At 40.5% G+C, this 22,355-nt stretch overlaps 1 protein-coding gene across 2 annotated transcripts; it reads left to right on the top strand.

Moving 5' to 3' along the window:
* The first annotated feature begins 1,006 nt into the window (after positions 1 to 1,006).
* SLITRK2 (SLIT and NTRK like family member 2) lies at positions 1,007 to 13,443 on the top strand. Of its 2 annotated transcripts, none has more exons than XM_059678843.1 (3): positions 1,007 to 1,156; positions 4,899 to 4,952; positions 5,482 to 13,443. In XM_059678843.1, the coding sequence occupies exon 3, from the start codon at positions 5,525 to 5,527 to the stop codon at positions 8,054 to 8,056; it is 2,532 nt and encodes an 843-aa protein (XP_059534826.1). In that variant the 5' UTR covers positions 1,007 to 1,156; positions 4,899 to 4,952; positions 5,482 to 5,524; the 3' UTR covers positions 8,057 to 13,443. The 2 variants fall into 2 exon arrangements, with proteins under 2 accessions (XP_059534826.1, XP_059534827.1); XM_059678844.1 differs by lacking the exon at positions 1,007 to 1,156 and adding an exon at positions 1,361 to 1,520.
* The last annotated feature ends 8,912 nt before the right edge of the window (positions 13,444 to 22,355 follow it).

Here is a 22,355-nt window from a genome sequence, read left to right as displayed (position 1 = left end):
TGGGGAACTTCCAGACTCTGGGATGGGACATGGGATGGTGACAACTTTAAAGCCACTATTCTGCAAGGTTGAGGGGGAATGTCTTGGTGCCATCAAATAAACTCCTTACCCTGGTTTATGTTAATAAACTGCGACTTCCTTCATCCACCCGGTGTACCCTGGGAGGTTGAAGAGAGGCCCTAGGAAAGGTATGTCTTGAAGGGAACTATAATGATCTTGGCAAAAATCACACCTGCCTCTTGAACTACAATGATTATTTCACTGAGAGCCTTTTTTAAATTGAGTCACAACCACGGAGGAGACTACTTTAAGTGGAAAAAGAAAGGAGAATCAGGAAGGGAGGATGGCCAAAAGTATAATAGATCCAGGCTACGTCATAAAGAAGAAAAAGAATAAAAACAGGGACTGGAATGATGCTAAGGGTTTGCTTTTGTTAACACGTTGGCATTAGTCTAGCTCAGTGGCACATTCTATGGAAATTCCTTGTTTACCATCCTCCTAGGAGGTCCTTAAATATCTGCCTGCAACCTCCAGTAACTGGGCTCATACTAGTAGGCAGCCCGCCCAGAGGGTGTTCAGGTCAGAGGGCAGGCTGCTCCTGCACTTGCCATAACTTCCACCCAGTGGTCTTAATCTCCCCTTGGCTTTGGTACCCACCTAGTGCCATCCTTATTTCCCTTGACTGAATCTGAGCTGCAGCCCACGGCAGAAGCTGCAAGGACTGGGCAGAGTTCCAGGTGCGAGGGGCCCAGAGGCATGAACAGCGCTCCACCGCGCTTGTCAGAGAAATGGAGCTGTAGCTCCTCTGTGGACTGGTTTATCTCCTCCCCGCCTCCTCCCGGGTGCACAGCAGGGACTTTTGATCTGCAGAGTGATTGATAAGTGGGAGAGGGGCCACCGTCCCTTCCTCCCTCTTCCTCCTCCCGCTCCCTCCAGCTCTGCTTCACTCCTCCCCCTCGGCTCCCTCCCTCTTTCCTGCTGGAAGCCCTGCCCCACGGCGAGCCGCTCCAGTGGGAATCTGCCTGCCCGGGGGCGCCGCTGGCGCTCGCAGCCTTGCCCTCGCTCACGGGCCGCGCCGGTCCCAGGCTGTGTCGGCTCCCGCGCCTTTCCTGGTCGCAGATGCTGTGGGCGCCTCCCCCGGAGGCGCGCTCGCTGGGTAAGTTCTGAGCACTCGGGGACGCCGCGGCCCGCGGTAGGCTAGCGGGCTCCGATGAATTCCCCAGCCCCCTTCGTGGCTGCTTCCCCTAGCGGAGGGAACGGCGTGGGAGGACAGAGCGCCTGCCGCCTGCGACTTCGCGCTAAGGCCGCCCTCACCTCCCAACCCTACCAGGGCTGGTTGGCTCCCGGACCGTCCATGCGGGCGTGGTCAGTCTGGGGGCATCGCTCAACCCCGCGGTCACCGCCGCTGCTGCGGGCGGCCCACGAGCCGGGCAGGTCCCAAAGCAAGGAAAGTGCGGGTGGCCGTCGCGGCAAAGGGCCCCGCACCCGGCATCTGGCGTCTAGCAGCAGTGGGAGAGCAGGTAGGAATGCGAGGCCCCGTGGCTGGGCGATGCGCTACTTGTCTAGTCCCCAGGTCGCCCTGAAGAGTCCTTGGGGAATGGTATTTGTTGAGGATTGGGCTGGTGGTTAGGGAAGGAAAGGAGGCCGCGGACAGGCACTTGAATCCCCCCACACACCACTGCAGGCTTAGGGACTCCTCCTCTTAAGCCCCTGGTGGCCTGGCGAGCGGCAGGGTGGGTTGCACGCCCGCCGCACCTACAGCACCCTGGGGAAGCATTGGTGACTGGTGCCAGACTACTTGGTTAAATGCGAGTGAGACTGAGGCCACCGAGTCCCAGTTTTTGCCTCCCTCGCCTTCGCGAGGAGAGGTAGCGTTTGCCTTATTTTAGCGTCCGCCTCTGCCTCTCTAGGGCTCCCAGTTCACCTTACCGCTGCCTTAAAGCCCGCTTTACCTAGCGGGGTACTGCGGTCGTTCTTCCCAGAGACACGGGGCCCAATCAAACTTACTTAAAGTGCTTTTTCGGGGTTGTGGATAATTAGGTAGCAATACCTATGTTTGGGAAAGCGGCTGGGGAAGCTCAGGAACAGGCAGTAGAGGCATGAGTGGTAAGAGGGTCCATGGAAGGAAGATCTGCACAATAATTCAGGGTCCCCCATGTTGTTCCCAGCAGCTAGCATACCTCCTCATTTCCTTTATTGTGATTATCAAGAATTTCAAGTGTCTCCAGCTCCCCCAATCTATTTACATATCCCTCTCTGAAATTCCTATGAAAAGAGTGTTTTCAAGAAGTATTGACAGTATCATCAATGCCTTGAAGGAAGTTACTATATTTGAGAACGAAAACTAATACTTAATATTTCAATTTCAAATACAATTTTTTAAAAAAGACCACATTTGGGTAAAACACCACCACCGGTATTTAAGTTTAGGTAGTTCTCAAATTCCCCTTAAGCAGTAGTGAGCTTTTTAGAAAGCTGCTGGACTGGGATTTAGAATTCCTGGGTTCTGTTTCTAATTTTATAGATTCTTCTATTTTAAGCAAGTCAGCATTTTCCCTGGTTGAGGACTATCCTCATCTATAAAATGAATCTGATTTCAAATATTTTTGTCCAGCTCTCATGCTGGCTTCTACTTCAATGAAATATTAACCTAATTAATAAATGCTTGTTAAATGAACGACTGAATGAGTACACCGTATCTCTCTAGGAACTATGTATATCTAATATTTGGAAATATGTAGAAACAAATGCCCCTTGGTTATGAAAGGATGCTTAATCATGCTCGCACTGCATCACTCTGCTTGCATCTAATGATGCAATTGAAATAGAGTGTGAGGCCCCCTCCCCCTCTGAGGACAACTCCTCTCAATGTTGCCCTTTGGCATACAGAAGGGCAATTTGAGGCCCCAGAAGGAAAGGATCTTGCCCAAAACCAAGTAAGAATTACAGAATGGGGAGGAAGATTATGATTTGTGCTTCAAAGCTCTTCCCCTAAGGAAAAGGAGGAGAAAAGAAAAAAGCCCTAGAAAAATTACCAAGGTGACTGCCAGAACTACAGAGCTACAGGTTGCCTTAGCGCCTAAGTTTATAAACTGTAAGGAGCCCTTCTTGGGGAGGAAGAGCTTAAGCAGGAGAACAATTCAAGGATCTGAGTTTAATAGGAAAGGAGGAGGGGAGAAGTGGGGAGCTTTCCCTTCTCAGATGGCTTGGTTTGCTTATGTGATCATCTCTCTGGAATTTGGCCCAGCAATGGCACCCTGTGTTGACTCCCTCTGCAAGCTAGGACTGAAGACACAGGGAAATGTTTTGTGGGACAGGAACATGGCTTGGTCAACTCCTTTCTTCACTCTCTTTCCCTTCTTTTCCTTCTTTTTCCCTTGAGAGAGAGAGCCCTTGGCAATTCCTGGCAATAGCAAACATTCACATGTTGCAAATGGACTCCACATGGAGACTCCTGAGTTCAGGGGACCTTAAGATAACAAAGAAGAAATGAGGTAATGAAGGCAAAACCCAACACCTGGCCATTAGTAATACTGTGGGAAGCTTATCTGAATTCCATTGAATGTCAGAGCTGGAAGGGCCCATATAGTCCATCCCTTTTGCCAATGGGAACGGGAAGATTTCAGAAATAAGTGACATACCTTGCAACAGAGCTAGATCAGAACCCAGGTCTACTGGATGTCAGGCAGGACTCCATCATCAATCCTCTCTTTCTCAGGAGCCAGTCTTCCTGCATTGCTGTTTTCTGTCCTCCTAGCTCCCTGGCCCCTGCCTGCAGCCTGGAGGGCTTAAGGCACCCTTCTGGGGGCTCCCACTCCCAGCTGAGGCTCAGCCTGGCAGTGTCTTTCTGACACCCATCCTTCTTCTCCTTCCTTTGGGCAAAAAGCACACATTTAAACCTCATTATCTGATTAAGTGTAAACCTCAGGAGGAGAAGGGTTTTGTTGTTTATCTCAGTCTATAAGCTAATGTTGAGCTAGCTTTCTGAATCCAGGCAAATATCTGGCCAGTCACAACAGAGAAAGTAATTCTTTAAGCACTGAAACCAAGCTCTGCATGTAAAGCATACATAGGAGAACTCCTCATCCTCCTACACAGACACACTGCTGCATGCACACACCCACCCTTGCACCAAAAGCGTTTGAGCTAGGAGGCTGGCAGGCGGGCCCCAGTCCTGTAGCAAAAGAGGCACATCTACACACAAGGGGAAGGGGGAGGGGGGAGGGGAGAGAGACTGAGACAGAGGATCTGGACCCCTGGTTGGGAATCTGGAATGAGACCCCCTAGAATGGCCATGAGGGAGGGGCAAGTGGAGGAAACCTCTAAGAGAGTCCCAGCCCCTTAGTGTGCCCCTGCTGGCGAGCCCCTTCTCGGGAGCTTCGCTAACCGCTAGCCACCCGCCGGGTTGGAGGTGGAGTAGTTCAGGATAAACTGACGCAACCCCGGTTTGAGCTTTGCAAAACCACTAGCTGGGAAGGGAAGCATTTGCCCCTCCCTCCCCCAGAGCGCGTTCTCGATCCATCCCCTTGCCCCCTCCCCCCCGTGACGTCACCCTAGCCCTGTCCCAGGGAGCCTGCAAAGCCTCTCAAATTCAAACTGCTAGGCGCACTGCTACCACTGCCACCGGATTGGAAGCGCGCACCTAGGCTTGGCTGATCCCGCAGCCTGCCAACCCGGCGGGCTCCCCTACCATCCTACGCAAGCGCACCCAGGGTCGGATTCGGCTCAGCTTCCCTGCGCTCCAACCCTCCTCTTCCTCTCCTGCTGCCTGCCAGATATCTTATTTCTGCTCACCCCCATCCACCCCCAGCCAAATTGAATCAACCAACAGAAAGCAGAGCACCCCCCTCCCTGGAAGCGGCGCCTCCTTTTACCTTGCTCTCCCTCTTTTCCTGAAGATGCTAAACTACTGGCGGACTGCAGAGGAGAGGAGTCCCGTCTTCTCCTGATGTGTGAGTAACCCCCACGCCACGCTATCTTTGCTCTTCTATCCTCCCCCTCTCCCCTCGCCAGTCCCCAGATTTTCCAACCCCCTTTTTGCGCAGCTAAAAAAAAAAAAAAAAAAAAAAAAAAAAAAAAAAAAGTGAAGCAATTTCTGCTTCGAGCCCAGAAATGGGCGAGCCGCTCGCCTGATAGCTCTTAAATATGCCCCAGGGGAGGAGGAGATGGGTTGGATTTAGTAGGACAACTCGGTTACTAATAACTCCAGGGCTGGCTGAGACCCGCAGGGAAATCAGGTGCAAGCACGTGTGTTCGGAGACGCGTGTGTGGGTGTGCTGGGGGAGGGGGGGGGCGCTGGGAGGGGGGAACCCTGAGAAAAGAAACCGCTTTGAAAAACGCAGTGATTTCATTATGCCATGTGGTCCACTCCCTGCACTCTCCTTCCCTTCCTCCCATTCTGCCCTCTTGCTTTGCCATTTTAATCGGGCTTCCTTGTTTCTTTCTCCCTGAACCCTGCTCTCTCCTGCCCCCCCCCCCAAGGTTTGCCTGTAGGTACCTGAGCTGACACCAAAGGTGCCTAAAGATGCTGAGCAGCGTTTGGTTCCTCAGTGTGTTAATGGTGGCCGGGTTCTTACAGACAGAGAGTCGCAAAACTGCCAAAGACATTTGCAAGATCCGCTGCCTGTGCGAAGAGAAGGAAAACGTACTGAATATTAACTGTGAAAACAAAGGATTTACTACTGTCAGCCTGCTCCAGCCTCCCCAGTATAGAATCTACCAGCTTTTCCTCAATGGAAACCTCCTGACAAGACTGTACCCAAACGAGTTTGTAAATTACTCCAACGCAGTGACTCTCCACCTAGGTAACAACGGTCTGCAGGAGATCCGAACTGGAGCATTCAGTGGCCTGAAAACACTCAAGAGACTACACCTCAACAACAACAAGCTGGAGGTGCTGAGGGAGGACACCTTCCTGGGCCTGGAAAGCCTTGAATACCTCCAGGCTGACTACAATTACATCAGTGCCATTGAGGCAGGGGCATTCAGCAAACTTAATAAGCTCAAAGTACTCATACTGAATGACAACCTTCTTCTGTCACTGCCCAGCAATGTGTTCCGGTTTGTCCTGCTGACCCACTTAGACCTGAGAGGAAACAGGCTGAAAGTGATGCCTTTCGCTGGTGTCCTTGAACATATTGGAGGGATCATGGAGATTCAGCTGGAGGAAAACCCATGGAACTGTACTTGTGACTTACTTCCTCTCAAGGCTTGGCTGGACACCATAACTGTTTTTGTGGGAGAGATTGTCTGTGAAACTCCCTTTAGATTGCATGGGAAAGATGTGACCCAACTGACCAGGCAAGACCTCTGTCCCAGAAAAAGTTCTGGTGACTCCAGGGGCAGCCATGCTGACACACACATCCAAAGGCTGTCACCTACAATGAATCCTGCTCTCAACCCAACCAGGGCTCCAAAAGCCAGCCGACCACCCAAAATGAGAAATCGTCCAACTCCCCGGGTCACTGTTTCGAAGGAACGACAGAGCTTTGGCCCGATCATGGTGTACCAGACCAAGTCCCCTGTGCCCCTAACCTGCCCCAGTAGCTGTGTGTGCACCTCTCAGAGCTCAGACAATGGTTTAAATGTAAACTGCCAAGAAAGGAAGTTCACTAATATATCCGACCTGCAGCCCAAACCTACCAGTCCAAAGAAACTCTACCTGACAGGGAACTATCTTCAAACTGTCTATAAAAATGACCTCTTAGATTATAGTTCTTTGGATTTGTTACATTTAGGAAACAACAGGATTGCAGTCATTCAGGAAGGTGCTTTCACAAACTTGACCAGTTTACGCAGACTTTATCTAAATGGCAATTACCTTGAAGTGCTGTATCCTTCTATGTTTGATGGACTGCAAAGCTTGCAGTATCTCTATTTAGAATATAATGTCATTAAGGAAATTAAGCCGCTAACCTTTGATGCTTTGATTAACCTACAGCTACTGTTTCTGAATAACAACTTGCTGAGGTCCTTGCCTGATAACATATTTGGGGGCACAGCCCTCACCAGGCTGAATCTGAGAAACAACCATTTTTCTCACCTGCCTGTGAAAGGGGTTCTGGATCAGCTTCCAGCTTTTATCCAGATAGATCTGCAAGAGAACCCGTGGGACTGCACCTGTGATATCATGGGGTTAAAGGACTGGACAGAGCATGCCAATTCCCCTGTCATCATCAATGAGGTGACCTGTGAGTCTCCTGCTAAGCATGCAGGGGAGATCCTGAAGTTTCTGGGGAGGGAGGCTATCTGTCCAGACAGTCCAAACTTGTCAGACGGAACTATTCTGTCAATGAATCACAACACAAACACACCTCGGTCACTTAGTGTGTCTCCCAGTTCCTATCCTGAACTACACACTGAAGTCCCACTTTCTGTCTTAATTTTAGGATTGCTTGTTGTCTTTATTTTATCTGTCTGTTTTGGGGCTGGTTTATTCGTCTTTGTCCTGAAACGCCGAAAGGGGGTGCCCAGTGTTCCGAGGAATACCAACAACTTAGATGCAAGTTCCTTTCAGTTACAGTATGGGTCTTACAACAGTGAGACTCAAGATAAAACAGATGGCCATGTCTATAATTATATCCCCCCACCTGTGGGGCAGATGTGCCAAAACCCCATCTACATGCAGAAGGAAGGAGACCCAGTGGCCTATTACAGAAACCTGCAAGAATTCAGCTACAGCAACCTGGAAGAGAAAAAAGATGAGCCAGCTACTGTTGCTTACACTATAAGTGCCACTGAATTGCTAGAAAAGCAGGCCACACCAAGGGAGCCTGAGCTACTGTATCAGAATATTGCTGAGCGAGTCAAGGAACTCCCCAGTGCAGGACTAGTCCACTATAACTTTTGTACCTTACCTAAAAGGCAGTTCGCCCCTTCATATGAATCTCGACGCCAAAACCAAGACAGAATCAATAAAACCGTTTTATATGGAACTCCCAGGAAATGCTTTGTGGGGCAGTCAAAACCTGACCACCCTTTACTGCAAGCTAAGCCACAATCAGAACCAGACTACCTCGAAGTTCTGGAAAAACAAACTGCAATCAGTCAGCTGTGAAGGGAAATCATTTATAACCCTAAGCATCAAAGGATGCTGCTCCAAACTGTTGGAAGCAGGGCATTTGTTTTCCTGTCTGTGTTCTCCCTTTCCCATTGTCAGTGGGGGTTTTTGAAGATGTGTGGGGGATGGAGTGAAGCAAATGAAAATGCTTTTTCAAGCTTTCTTTTAAATTATTTCTCTCTTACTCCTGTCCCCACCTCTTTTTCTTTCTCTTCTTAGGAATCATCATTGAACATGAATGTTTCTACAATGCATTTTTTCATGTATTTTGTTTATGGTTTTGTTGCTCTTCTTTGATTTTTCCAGTGGGGGATGGGAAGAGGAGACTATAGTGAATGAAGAAAGAGTAAGCAAGCTTTTCAAATGAAATTAGCTATTTAGTGTATTTTGTAAACGATCTCAAAAGATCTTTTGAGTCTATAAACGCTTCTGTAAATAATGATATATGGTATTTTCATCTTTAGTTACCAAGTATAGCCAATAGGCCTCACTTCTTTGTGTTAAAGTGCCTTTGCACTTTAAGTACATTACTTATATGTTGCTTTTAGCTTTGATAAGCTGAACATATTTTAATGTGTTGTATTTTTGAAATTAAAACACTGTAAAATAGATAAAAATGTCAGCTATATTAAGTCAATGTACAGTTTGCTTGAGTTATAGAAACCAGCCTGTCATCAAATGACTCTAGTTCTAGGACTTTATAGACTTAACTGTAAAATATTTCCTTTCTGCTGGGTTTGTTCTAAGTGATTTTATTTAAGTCAACTAAGGGGATTTAACAGTGGACTAGAGGTAATAAACTGCCTCAGTCTGGATTAGTAATTCATTAATAAAATATATTTAACCCAATATCAGAGTGAATTGAACAATTAATGCCCTTCTGTAAATCATTATTTTACATTAACATGGTCAGTGTTTTAGATTATTTTCCTAATTAAAAATACATTACACAACTTGTAATATATTTTCTGCTTTAAATTAGATATTTTTATATATTTCAATGATAGAGACTGTATTTCTAACTTTTTAATTGAAATTAATATTTTTTCTGCTTATTGAAACATTTTCTATAAACATACACCAGTAGAGGCCGCCACACACCTCATTTAATAAAGACATATGAGCCATTAAATACCTTGAAGGAAGATTTCAAAGGTGAGATTAAAACTTCCCAAGTAAATTATCTATAAATTCAAGGCAGCAGAGACAAATGTAAGCATTACTTTCCTTTAGAATTAAAAGTTAGACTCAGAATTCTCAATTTTCACATGTTCAGAGAAAGCAACGTTTTCCTCTTGAGTTCATTGAAGCATCGACAGGGTGCTATCAAATCATGTGCTATTTGCACCTCCAAATAGATTAATAAATACCTAAACCAAGAAAGTAAGCATCTTTTTTTCTTGTGCCTTTTTTAGGCATGTGTTACTGGAATTTTTCCTTGTCAGTTTGAGCAAGCCTTTTGTTTTGGTTTTAACGTTAAAGTGATTTTTAACTAACCAAGTTTATATAACATTTATGAAGCCTTATTAGCCTGCAAATAATTTTAGATGCAAACATTATTGTGTAATTTAAACAAACAGCCTTTCTTTGCAACAAAAATAGTTTTGTTTTGTCTCTTGTAAATCCTTATGCAACTGGGATAGTGAGCTGCATATAAAGTAGTCCAGCTTTTCAAATCCTTATTAAAGCAATTGATGGCGTCTGAAAGAAGCACACTGTTTCCTTTTCATAAATAGGTTACTGCACATAATAATCCTTTATTATCCGGTGAAGATTGAAGTGGATCCTAATAATTTACTTTTAAAGCTTTAAAATGACTAATAGTATATTGTCTGTCAGTATAAACAATTCATGTAACAGGCGTTCAATTAGAAATTACTTAAATACAAATTATTTGTATTAATAATGACTGGTGCAAAATAGTTTTTAAACAATAGAAGGTAAATATATATAATATATATAATATATATAATATATATATAATATATATATGTATATATATATATATATTTCAGGGAAAAGAATGCCTCTAACAACCTAGAACCTCTACATATCTACAGTGACAAGCTAACATGTTCATTCTTTGATTAGAGATCATAATTCTTATTTAAATCCATTAAATAAAAATTGAAAATGGTGGGCTGAAAATGATCTAAGAGAAAGTTAATGTACAGAGATTTTACATTTCACAGAAGCTAGTTGAACTTTGAGATATCTCCTGGAAACCACTCTTTGAGTGAAGTGTTTATATATAAAAAAGTTGCAAAAATCCTCTTGTTACTGCTTTCATTTGGTACAACGATAAATACAGAATACAGATGTAGGTAATTTGGGAAATGATTGTGAAGGTAAATTAGTACTATATGTATTCCATTAAGATAGTTTTTAGATTTAAATTATATGACTAGAACTACTAATGTATGATTCTACTTCAGCATTTGTTTTTATTATCCTGAAAGTAAAGTTATTATTGTAAAATGCCATTATTCATAGAAAAACAAATTCATTAATTTTAAATAAAGATAGTTTTAATATTCATTTAGTCACATGATTTTAAAAAGGCCTCCTTGGAAGAATTCGGATTTATAAACTCTCTTAATAATTATGTTTTAATTCTAGATTCTCACACTTTTCAGATCTGTGCTTTATTTATATTAGGTTTTAAAATAAAATCATTTGAATTTGGCCCAGACGATTTCATTTAAAGGCATAATACACCATATATTTTGAAGCTTAATTTTCTAATGTAATCACAAACACTTTATGTTTATTAGTTTATTAACATCCCCACTGATTATCTTGTTTTGCTTTACCCACTCAAGTGTTTTCAAATATATTTTATTTTAGGATTTTTATTTTGATATTATACAGCTGGATTTTGTGATTTCACTTTTATTTCACATGCAGCTTGTAATGGGTGTGAACATCAGCAAAGTGAAATGGTTCCAGCCAACAGAATGTGATATCCCCTGGCCTTGCCTGGAACAGATCTATGTGTCTGGCCCTACAAATGGCACATGGTAAATCCCTTTGCTTCTAGCTCTTAATTCATTGCTTTCACTGTTTCTGAATATACTTATGGCTAAGTTTGTATTCAAACACTTGAAAGTACCACTTCTCAGTCTGGACACAATTGCCAAGACTCTAATTTGGTTCTGGACTTTGGTCAACCTGCATGCCTTGTTATTTCACTCCAGCAGTTGGTGAGTAAGGAAATGACCCTTCAATTTCCTCTGCTTTGTCCTCTGACCTCTAAGGTGATTTAATTTTCTAAGTATTTCCATATCATCAGACTCTATATTTTATGGATTTTACTAAAGTCTATAAGGAATTAAAGAGAGTTTTGTGATTTAAAAAAAAAAATATTTGTATTGATTTCAGAGAGGAAGGGAGAGGGAAGAGAGAGATAGAAACACCAATTTTGAAAGAGTCATTGATCAACAACTGCCTCCTGCAAGCCCCCTACTGGGGACCCAGCCGGCAACCAGGGAATGTGCCCTTGACCAGAATTGAACCTGGGACCCTTCAGTCTGCAGTCTATGCTTATCCACTGAATCAAACCAGCTAGGGCGAGTTTTGTGATTTTTAAGATTCTGGAAATTCATTTTGATTTTAAACATTCCAGAAACATACTGGATTGAATGCTAGCGTGAACAAAGCCTTCCAGACAATTCTAATCCAGTCATTTCTTCATTCATTCAAAGACTATTTATTAAGTGCTTGCTTCTTAGGTGTCAGGTTCTATGCTGCTTGCTGAGGGGGTACAGAGATACAGTAGACAGGATCTCTGCCCCACCCATCACTCCCATCCCCTGCAATGAGCTTAGTGCTAATAAAGAATATGAATGACAATCACTCATATTAAACAGTGGGAACAGTATTGAAATGCAGGAAGTTGCATTTTTAAAGGTGATTCTGTACAATGAAATATAAACAGATACATCATAAATAAACCAGCTACATTGTAACTACCATTAACATCTCTTGAGAGTTATATAGCTAAGAAGGAAAACAATCACTAAAATAAAACAAATTTCTGCAGAAACAGAGCCCAATATTGTGGCCTGAAGACAGCTGCATACATGTGCTATCTAAAGATCTCCACTGTAAAGATGAATCCCAAAAATGTAAATATAAAATTGCAAACTTAATTAAATTTTCTGGAATATCCATGTTTTAGAGTCAATATTTACATTATATATCAGTGGCTTAAAAGATAACATTTTGGTTTAAGTGTCTTTTACTAATACAATACAAAGGCACTTATCTAAATCCTGAAAGGGAAAATTAAGTACTGTATATCCATGTACTTTGCTTCTCACTATTGTTATGAAAATGTCACGTGTAAATTAAAGTTTTATAAATCAAATTGTACTTTAAATGCATTAGGAGAGCTATCATTTAGAGGAAACTTGTAAATTTTTTATAAAGCAGAAAATTTTTTATAAAGCAGAAAACCATTTTATAACGCAAATAATCACTCCCTAACTTATGTTTTGTATATCTGGATTTTCAATATCAACTTTGCTTAAAACAGAACCCGTCTGCAAAATAAGAGTGTGTTTTGCCAATGCTGCTTGTGCTACCAGTTTCTTGGTTGCTAAGGGCTTATACTTGAAAATCAGCTGCAGTTTTGTGTGAATTGAACTATCAAGTGAATGGTGGAGAAACAGTCCTGAACAGTCTAAGTAGCCAACCCATTTCAACTCAATTGAACACAGAACTCTTCTGCTCAGCAGTGTCTCCTCTCAGATGTGGATATGATTCATTAGAGGGTAGAATGACTCCTATAAGGTGCATAGAGTCACAGATTTTATAATTAATATGTTATTATGCAAACATTGAATTGCATGTATGATGGGATTTTTAGCAGTATTTTAGCTTGAAAGTACTTGTGTAAAAACTTAGATTTAGTTGCAAATAATTGTTCTCAAGTTATTGGAATAAATGGCAAATGAACAAGCCCTCGTGTAAATAGACTTCTGCGCCAAATATTGACATTGTTTCAAAAAATAAATGTCATATTTTGTGCTGTTAATAGGCAAACTGAAATATTGGAAATGTGATCAAATGATATTGTGTTTTTTTTGGATAAACTGTTTACATCGATATTTATACTGTAGTTAGCTTTTAGTTAATAAATATTTGCTGAAAATGAACAGTTGAATTAGAAAAAATCTTCAGAATCTTAAGAGAAATTAATGACAAAGTATTACTGGAACCATCCTCTTAGCCTTGATATACACTGTTTAAATGTTTACAAATGAAGGTAATAATTTTACGTATTAAGGGGAAAATTAGCTCTTTTAAAAAATATATTGGCACTTTTCCATGAACATCTGTTAGTATCAGACTAAGCAATCAATAAAAACAATTCAAATAGAGATATCTCCCTAGGAATTGAAACTCTACTGATTTCCGCCCCCACCATGCATACTCACCCATACTACAACCAACAACTTTTCATCATAAAGTTCTAATAGCATAACTGATTTAATAAATTTATATTTTATAAAATAAGAGACAGATTTATATGCAAATCCAAAGAACAGAAGTTTTGAATTCATTAATGGAATGCTATTACTATATTCCCAAAGTCTAGAGTTAAAACAAATGAGACGCAGGGAAGGGGAGTGGATTTGTTGCTGTTATTGTGGTGATATTACAGCAAAGTGACTTTTTTGGCTGTTTGCTTTTAGTTGAACAGCCACTCACAAATGTATAACAAAACAAAGGATTTGAGATTCCTGTGGTGGACATGAGGATTTAAAAGAGATTATCCTCTCTTGAGATTATTAATTTGCTATATGCACAATATATTCAGTTTATTTACATAGCAGTCATATGGTAGTCTCATTTTAAAGTGATTTGTTGAAGAATGAGAGTTGGTGCTTAGTACAGTAGATTATCTGATCATTTAGTTGAAACATTTCAGAATTTATGAGAAACACACACACACACACACACACACAAACACACACACACCATAAAGATGGCAGAGAAATTATGGTAACACACAGCTAAGATCCAAAGTTTATTACATGCAGGCAGGCCCAGTTTTAAGTGCTACTTGAGTCTGTCTATTGAACCCAATGATCTCATTCTAGAGTTAAAAGTAGCTTTACTGCTGAGCTGTGAGATTGCCTTGTTATTGACTTTCAGAATTGGGAGATTCTGAGTTGAGAGAAAATACACTCCCTGACAAGCTTGAATGATGAATTCTTCCAGAGCTTATCATTTAGTTCTTCCTATGGCTCTGTGTATTTGATTGATTTGTTTAAGTCTTCCAGATAGGAGAACTTCTTTGTGCTCAAAACTATATAAAATTATATTTCTATCAGAACATGGTTGTCTCATAAAGTTCTGATTTATACAAAATAAGAACCTACAGGTAATGTTTCACAATAAAAAGTCCTAAGATCTGAGGTTCTGATCTTTATGCTGCTAAAAGTGGTGAGGAGAAGTCATAGCTTTCCTTGGGTCTCAGTTCCCCCATTTTGGAATAGTATTTAACTGGATGAACTCAATAGACATATCCAACTGTAATACCCTATGATTCTTGGCTTTTTGGGGAGTTGTTGCTACTTACAAAACAGGGCATTGGGATAATTATTCAGGTGATCAAGACTGAAAATCTCTTACCCCTCTTCTCCTTTCAGTTAACTAATTTGGACTTAGCTTTACTGTTATTTTCTTTTTGCAGGATTCAAATACACCATTTGTCTTGGGTTAATTTCCTATATTTGACTTTAAATATTTAAACCACTTTCCTTACTTTTTTGTAAAGCACAATATCCTACTGATTCTTTTGGCAGTGGGAATGGGGTGGCAGTGGAGATAACAGATTTTTCATTTAGCTGTTTTCAGGGGAGTTGTCTCTGGGGTTGATAAGTTTAATTATTTTGTGTGAAAATTAAGGAAGTTTAACTGAATCTAAAAAGATCCCATTATCACAATTCAGGTCATAGACCAGTTTGCCCATTTAGTTGTTCATTATCCCACCCTTTTAGGCAACACTGTCAAGTTTCTTATCATCAGGGAAACTGATGGACCCTTGACCAACTCAATTGAGCTTCAGAAAATCAATGATTTATTCCAGTGAGCAAAGCTCTTACCTGACAAGTGGTGTTTGGCCTTTTCCTGATCATAAGCTTCAGCCATTGTTTTACTGCTGGGCCAGTGTGTCTCTATCTGGTCAAATAGCTTTTAAATGGAAACAAACAAAGAAACAAAGCCCTCAATCTTGTAATATTCAGCTGACATGATCTTTGCAAGAATGAAAAAGAGTAAAAAAACATCGATTCAAAATTTTCCTCTGCTTTTCAGAGGTTTCTGAGGGGTTTATTAAATGCATTAGTGAATGAAAGGAACATCCAGCTACACTTTGCTGTGTGGTTTCTTCTGTCATATTACAGAAGGCTATGAAAAGGGATATATGGTAAAGGTTATCCTTGTCTAAGACATCATCTTAAAAAAATAAACAGGATGCCATTGAGATATTAAAGGCAGAATATGATTACATTTCAAACGTGTAACTTGAAATTTGGGGACAAAATATATATTTTAGTTACTGAATTGATCTCTGCAAAGCAAGCACTTTTTTTTAAGGACGTTTCTTTTTTTTAATATACTTTTATTGATTTCAGAGAGGAAGGGAGAGAAAGAGAGAAACATCAATGATGAGAGAATCATTGATCGGCTGCCTCCTGCACGCCCCCTACTGGGGATTGAGCCCACAACCCAGGGACCCTTCAGTCCACAGGTCAACTCTATCCACTGAGCCAAATCAGCTAGGGCAAGTAAGCACTTTTAAAACAATAATCTAGGTAATTTCAAAGAGGGGTTTGTTAAAAGAATCTCATTATTTTTAGATTTTTTGTGTGAAAATTTATCAGAAAGTTTTTCAGTTATACTATGCAAATAGTTCAAATGTTCTGAAAATGTAAAATTAACTGATTTTTTTCTGCTCTTATAGATTAAAATGGGGAGGTTCTGCCTGTGTTGATGCAGTTGGTTGTTTTTAAGTTGGAATTTTTGTGTTTCTCTCTAAAACAAAATCAAATATACAAGGATGGATATTTGTACAAAGACAAAGTATAGTCTTAGGAAGAGAAGGGTAAATATACAATTTCTTAAATGATATCTAACTGAGGGCCAGGGATAAGGTAGTTTCACAAAATCCTCTTCCCTTGCCTTTCCAAGAGAAATCTTTCCCAAGTTTTGATCCCGGACCAGGAAATAAACAGTTTCCTATATGAGTAAGACATTGGATTTTACTGAATTTTGTGTGATTTTGGCATTCAATCACACTGATTCCTTATGATTTACTGACTGAGCAGGATCAGAGAACAGTGCCTGGACCATTCATCAGAGGTCAAGGGGCCCTAAGATTTGGCTTCCATGTCTCTGCAAACATGCTGTGTGATAATGAATGAGTTCCTTCTTGTCTCTGAGCCTCAGTTTCCTTATCTGAAAAAAAGCAGCAACACTTAGCCTTGTCAGTTAAGAAAACAATTGAATACAAATGAGCTTATTACTAGGGAACCTTAGAATCCATTTCAATTCACAAAACAATAGTAAATCATTCACAAACTTGACATATTAACTATAATTAAGAGCAAATTGTTTTCAACAAACCTCACACCTGTTCTGTGACACACCAGTGAAAACATTTGGATTAGAAGTTCTATTGTTCTTTTCAGTTTAAAAAAACAACAACAATGTCATGATTTTCTTTCCCTCATCCTTATTCCAGTTCCTAAACATTTAATTGTATAAAACCATTTACACAAAGAGTAATTTCTGATAGTCTATATGTGGCAACAGATTATCTCTAAAAATACAATTTATGAAGTGCTCATTGTGTGCTGCATACATGAACATATGATATGCACATATAAGACAAATCCACAAATGTTTCTGAAGGCCCAGCCTGTGCCTAGCACTGGGATGAGAATCTGGGGAGAAATGGAAACACCACTAATCACTGTCCTGTGGAAACACAACACGTGCACTCAAAAAGAGACATGGCTTCTGCCCTCAGGGAATGAATAACAAAGTTGGGAAGATGTTCTGCTTTATCCATGTAAGGGGTATGAGCGGTCAGGGTCAGAACAGAAAAAGATCAATGCAGGCTAGACTGGCATTATCTGAAAAGTCTGCTTGGAGGAGAGAGGACACATAAAGAGCCTTGAATTAGGGAAAGGTTTCTGGAATCATCAAGCTTGAAAATGTAAAGACAGAAATAATCCTGTGGAAAAACAGTGAGAATAGAAGGACTGACTTGAGTTACCTTTCAATAGCTTTAAAAGCTAGAATAAGAAATGTGGACTTGATTTCATAAATAATGAAGATTCTTCAAGCAAAGTAAAAGTTGTAGAACTGTTGATATTTGCATAGAGTCTTCTTAAGTGTTTCACATGCATTTCTAATGTTAATCGTTATAATCACCATTTGAGATTATTATATCTGAGTTATAATGAAGAAACCAAGGTTTAGGGAGACTTGATGCTTGGTCCAGTGACCCTTTGAGTGGAGGGAGAGGCCACCTAGTTCAATGAGTCAGCACAGAGAAGTGTTTAAGAGCAGATATTCTGAATTACTTTAAAACCATGTCTTGTCCAATTCATCACCAGATCCCACTGGATAAACAGAGAAGCCATGAGCTCTCCAGCATAAAGAGTGATCTGAGCATTTGGGCAGAGAGGATACTAGGGTTCAGGTAGCTGCTATGGTGATTCAGGTTTAAAGAAATGATTAGGGAAATGGAGAGAAGATGAAACCAAGAGACCTTGCTCTTATGTTCAACCACAGACTGTCCAAAACCTGTGAGTACAGATTGATCTTTTAGAAAGCCGTATTTAGTAACACATACATCTTTTATCATCAGCAGATTCTTAACTTAAGTGTATTTGTATTCTCTAAGGAAAAAGTGTAAGTCAAAATGGGTAAAGAGGAAAAAAAGGAGTTTTCCTCATGGATTCTGAAGAAAGAGAAACTTGACGGGGGTTGGTTATAAGGGGAGAAACCTGAGGCCACCTGGGGAAAAATTTCAGGCTTACCCAAGATTCATACAGGAAATCTGGGTCTTAAATCTATGCAGGGACCACTTCATGGGTGTGCAACTTGTGCAGTTGCCCAGGGATTCAAGCTTAGAAGTGACCCACACTTGGTTTAATATTTTCCTGCATTGATGGTTCTTGAAAATATGAATAACTTTTGAACATTTACACTCTACATTTTAATTTTGCACTGGGCTTCATAAATGATCTAACCAGTCCTGGGTCAATTAACTTGCCACAAATTTCTCTTGCCTAAGGCAGATCTGTTTCTACTAGAACCACTCCTTTGTGAACATCCTGCAACCTCTATTTTCCTGGATATGTATGCCTTATTCCACTGACCTTTCATATGAGGTCTCACACTAAATCAGCGGTTCTCAACTTGTGGGTAGCGACCCCTTTGGGGGTCGAATGACCCTTTCACAGGGGTCGCCTAACACCATCAGAAAACACATATATAATTGCATATTGATATTGTGTTTGTGATTAATTACTATGCTTTAATTATGTTCTATTTGTAACAGTGAAATTGGAGGTCACCACAACATGAGGAACTGCATTAAATGGTCGCGGCATTAGGAAGGTTGAGAACCACTGCACTAAATGAAAGTGCATATGTTTCTCTTTTTAAGCATTCTTATTCTCATTTACACAACTTTTTTTAGTTAATTCATAATGTGTGTGTTTAACAAAAATAAAAACATCTACCATATGATTTCATTTATATGTGGAATCTAATGAACAAAATAAACTGATGAACAAAACAGAACCAGAGGCATAGATGCACAGAACAGACTGACAAACGTCAGAGGGGAGGGAGCTGGGGGGGACTGGATGAAAGAAGGTGAAGGGATTAGTCAAATAACATATATGCATAGGCCATGAACACAGACAATAGTGTGATGAGGGCTGAAGGAGATGGGGTTGGGGGCTGAGTGGAGGTGGGCAAAGAGGGAGAAAATAGGAGGACATCTGCAATAGTGTCAACAATAAAAATGTAAAAAGAAAAATAAAAGCATCCAATACTAAGGCAGTTGTGGTGGTGATGGGAGGTGCAGTTTTTCTGTTCTGTGCTCAGTTTTTATCTCAATGGTACATAGCTGGTGAAAGCAGTGGAATAACTCAGCAGTATGAGAAGAGCAATTTGGGCTTTGTAAGGCAGGTAAAAAAATGGCTCTAGATCAGGGGTCCTCAAACTTTTTAAACAGGGGGCCAATTCACTGTCCCTCAGACCATTGGAGGGCCAGACTATAGGTTTTTAAAAAAATATGAACAAATTCCTATGCACACTGCACATATCTTATTTTGAAGTAAAAAAACCAAAACGGGAACAAATACAATATTTGTATTTGCATGTGGCCTGCGGGCCCTAGTTTGAGGACCCCTGCTCTAGATGATTTGGGTAAACTTTGTAAGAAAGAAAACGTGTAGTTTTTAAAACTCTCCATTTACCTCTGTCATCTAAACTGTGACCATAAGAATAACTTCCAGGTTTCATTCATCAGAACAGCCTTAAGAAGAAAGGAAAAAGCGGAGAACAGCATTTTCTCCACTTAATAGCGTAAAAAAACAGAAGCATTTTCAGGGAAAGGGAACTTGGAAAAGTTGACACAGTGAGTTAGAGCAGGGGTGGATTAAAGCCTGATTGACAGGATCAGGATATTTCTATTACTTTCTATTGCTTCATTGTAAATGAAATTGCTTCAACAGCCTTTGAGGATTTCCATTAAACAGCACCCGAATAAATTTTCAGTTATTCTTAGCAAAACTCTTTAAATAGTAAATGAGAAAGGTCACATCATGACAGCATTGTACAAGCAAAAACTCCTGCGGCTGCCCATGCAAAGATTTCTATCAAGCATTTGTCAGACACATAGGAGTGGTTTGTAGGCAAACCTCACAGCTGCCTTTGAAGCCTGGAGTTTTCGGAAGCCTGAGATGTTGGGCCACATATTGGTCTTTTGTTTATATCTGACCCACAAACTGTGGGTCTTACTTAGAATGCAAATGAATGAGCCTTAGGGACAAAGGTGTCTTTGATTGATGTATTGGTCTTTCTGAAGGGCTGTGTGGGCATTGGTGGGATTTAGGAAGTGCAGACAGTATGTTAAGCTCAAAGCTTAGGGTTTATATATTTTTTAAAAAAATAAAAGCTCTCAGCACTTTGCCCATTGATTCCTTAGGTTGACAAAATCCCAATAGTGCCAAGTAGGGCAGAGGCTTTGAGCCCTGAGCCCTGAGCCCAGAGGAAAGATAGGTTCTGCTGCTGGGCTGGCTGCTTTGCCTCCTCAAGCATGGAAATGTGGATTCAGGCCTCTCTCCTTGAGCTCTGGGACTGGTCAGATGGCCCCAGATTCAGAAAGCTTTGCTCTGCAACTGTTGAAAGTTGCTGAATCACACTGTAGAGAGCTAGCTTGTGACTTAGAAAACTTCTGGCATTATTTGTTTTGTTTTGTTTTATCCTAATAACTTTAATGTTATTGAATTCTATTCATGGCTCATAAACAATCAAAATAAGTAAAGATTCTAGAAATAAACCTTAATGACTGATTTGGTAAATAAATCCATAGATCTCTGGCTTAATTATTTATAGACAAATCAAGAATCATTTGCATTTATTTTTGGCTATTCCTAGAACTGGTAAACTAAAAACCACTCTGTGGCATTTTAAAAACATAACGTCTCTTATATTGTCAATGGCTATTTTTTCTGTAAGTAGTAATAACATCAAAGTCTCCCCAAATATGTCATCTACATTGGACAAAATGTGTCATAAGACCTCTTTTGATCTGAAAATGTATGATTCTATGGCTTACTTTACAAATTATGCCATGATTTAAATTTTATTAAAATGAACATATGAATTAAATTTTGGTTGAAGAATTCCCACAGTTCTGTAAATTGAACAAAAGATTTTGACCTACAGCAAACAACTTACTTTTTAAACCATGCTGCCACATTTGTAAATCTTACCTGACCTTCATAAAATTATGAAACTCAAGAACAATTAATATGAAAATATATCTTTTTACTTTTTAGAGACCAGAAATCTGGATGAAAGAACTTGTTTGTTTGTTTGTGTGTGTTTTTCATGTGGTAAACACTGCTAAGAACAGGTACAGGGAGGGGGTTGAAATAAGGATTATCACCTTATTGTTCCGAGGGATAAAGAAAATAACTTTTCACTCCTAACTATTATGAGACAAACCATTTTTTTTCAACATCCTCATTCATAATGCTTTCCGGAGTATAACTTCTGTCTTTAAAGGGCTTAAGCTAATGCCCACACATGCCTACTTAAAAATACTTTCCCATTTATTACATTTCCTTTCCCAGACTTCTGTTAAATTTAAGAGGCCTCATTATGCTGTATGGAAATGAAGAGATTCCCAAATGGAAAAAGACTATTTTGAATGCTGACTAATGTCCATAGCAGGGGAAAATAATTAACTCATTAACTCATTCATTTATTCATGTAACAAACATTTATTAAACACTATGCACAACTTGAGCTCTAATCCTCTGGTGGTTCACAATCAAGTGGTGCAGAAAGCCATGCATAAACCGAATGCTAATGCAGAATTGTCAATGACACAATAGAAGGATACACAGAGTGCATTGAGAATAGAAAGGAGGCAGTCATTGACTCAATTTGGGTAGGAAGACCTAGCAAGTGACACTAGAGCTGGACCTAGAGGGGTGAATAGAATTGTGTTGGCTGCAAAAGGTAGGAAAGGAAACAGCAGATTCAAAGGCACAGACCTGTGCAAGGGCATAACATGTTTTGGCCATGGTAAGACATCTGATGTAACTACAGGATAAGGCAAAAGGGGACAATGGCAAGGATGAGGCTGTGAAAATAGGCTGCAGTCTAATCATGAAGGACCTTGAATGTCATGCTTAGGAGACTAAAGGCATTGTGAGTTTGAGAAGGGTAGTAACAATCAAATCTGTATTTAGAAAAATCACTTAGTGTCTTGAATAATGAATGGACTAGTGTATTGAGAAACCAGAGGTGGAAAAAAACAATTTGGAAGTCAAAACAGGAGCTCGAGCAGTTGAAACTGAGGGTATGGAAGTCCTAATGACAAAAGGAGGTAAAGAATTAGAGGATTTTTTATTAGTTATCTGTGCAAGATGAGAAAAAGGGAGGGGTCAAATCCCTCTAGAATCTTATATGTTTACTAGAGGCCCGGTGCATGAAATTCATGCACTGGGGGGGGGGTGTTCCTCAG

Source organism: Myotis daubentonii, chromosome X, assembly GCF_963259705.1.
Source record: "Myotis daubentonii chromosome X, mMyoDau2.1, whole genome shotgun sequence".
NCBI classification, from domain to species: Eukaryota; Metazoa; Chordata; class Mammalia; order Chiroptera; family Vespertilionidae; genus Myotis; species Myotis daubentonii.
This window is presented reverse-complemented; position numbering and strand designations above follow the sequence as displayed.

Coding starts and splice junctions, on each gene's coding strand:
- SLITRK2 (XM_059678843.1), top strand. CDS start 5,525: ATGCTGAGCAGCGTTTGGTTCCTCAGTGTGTTAATGGTGGCCGGGTTC.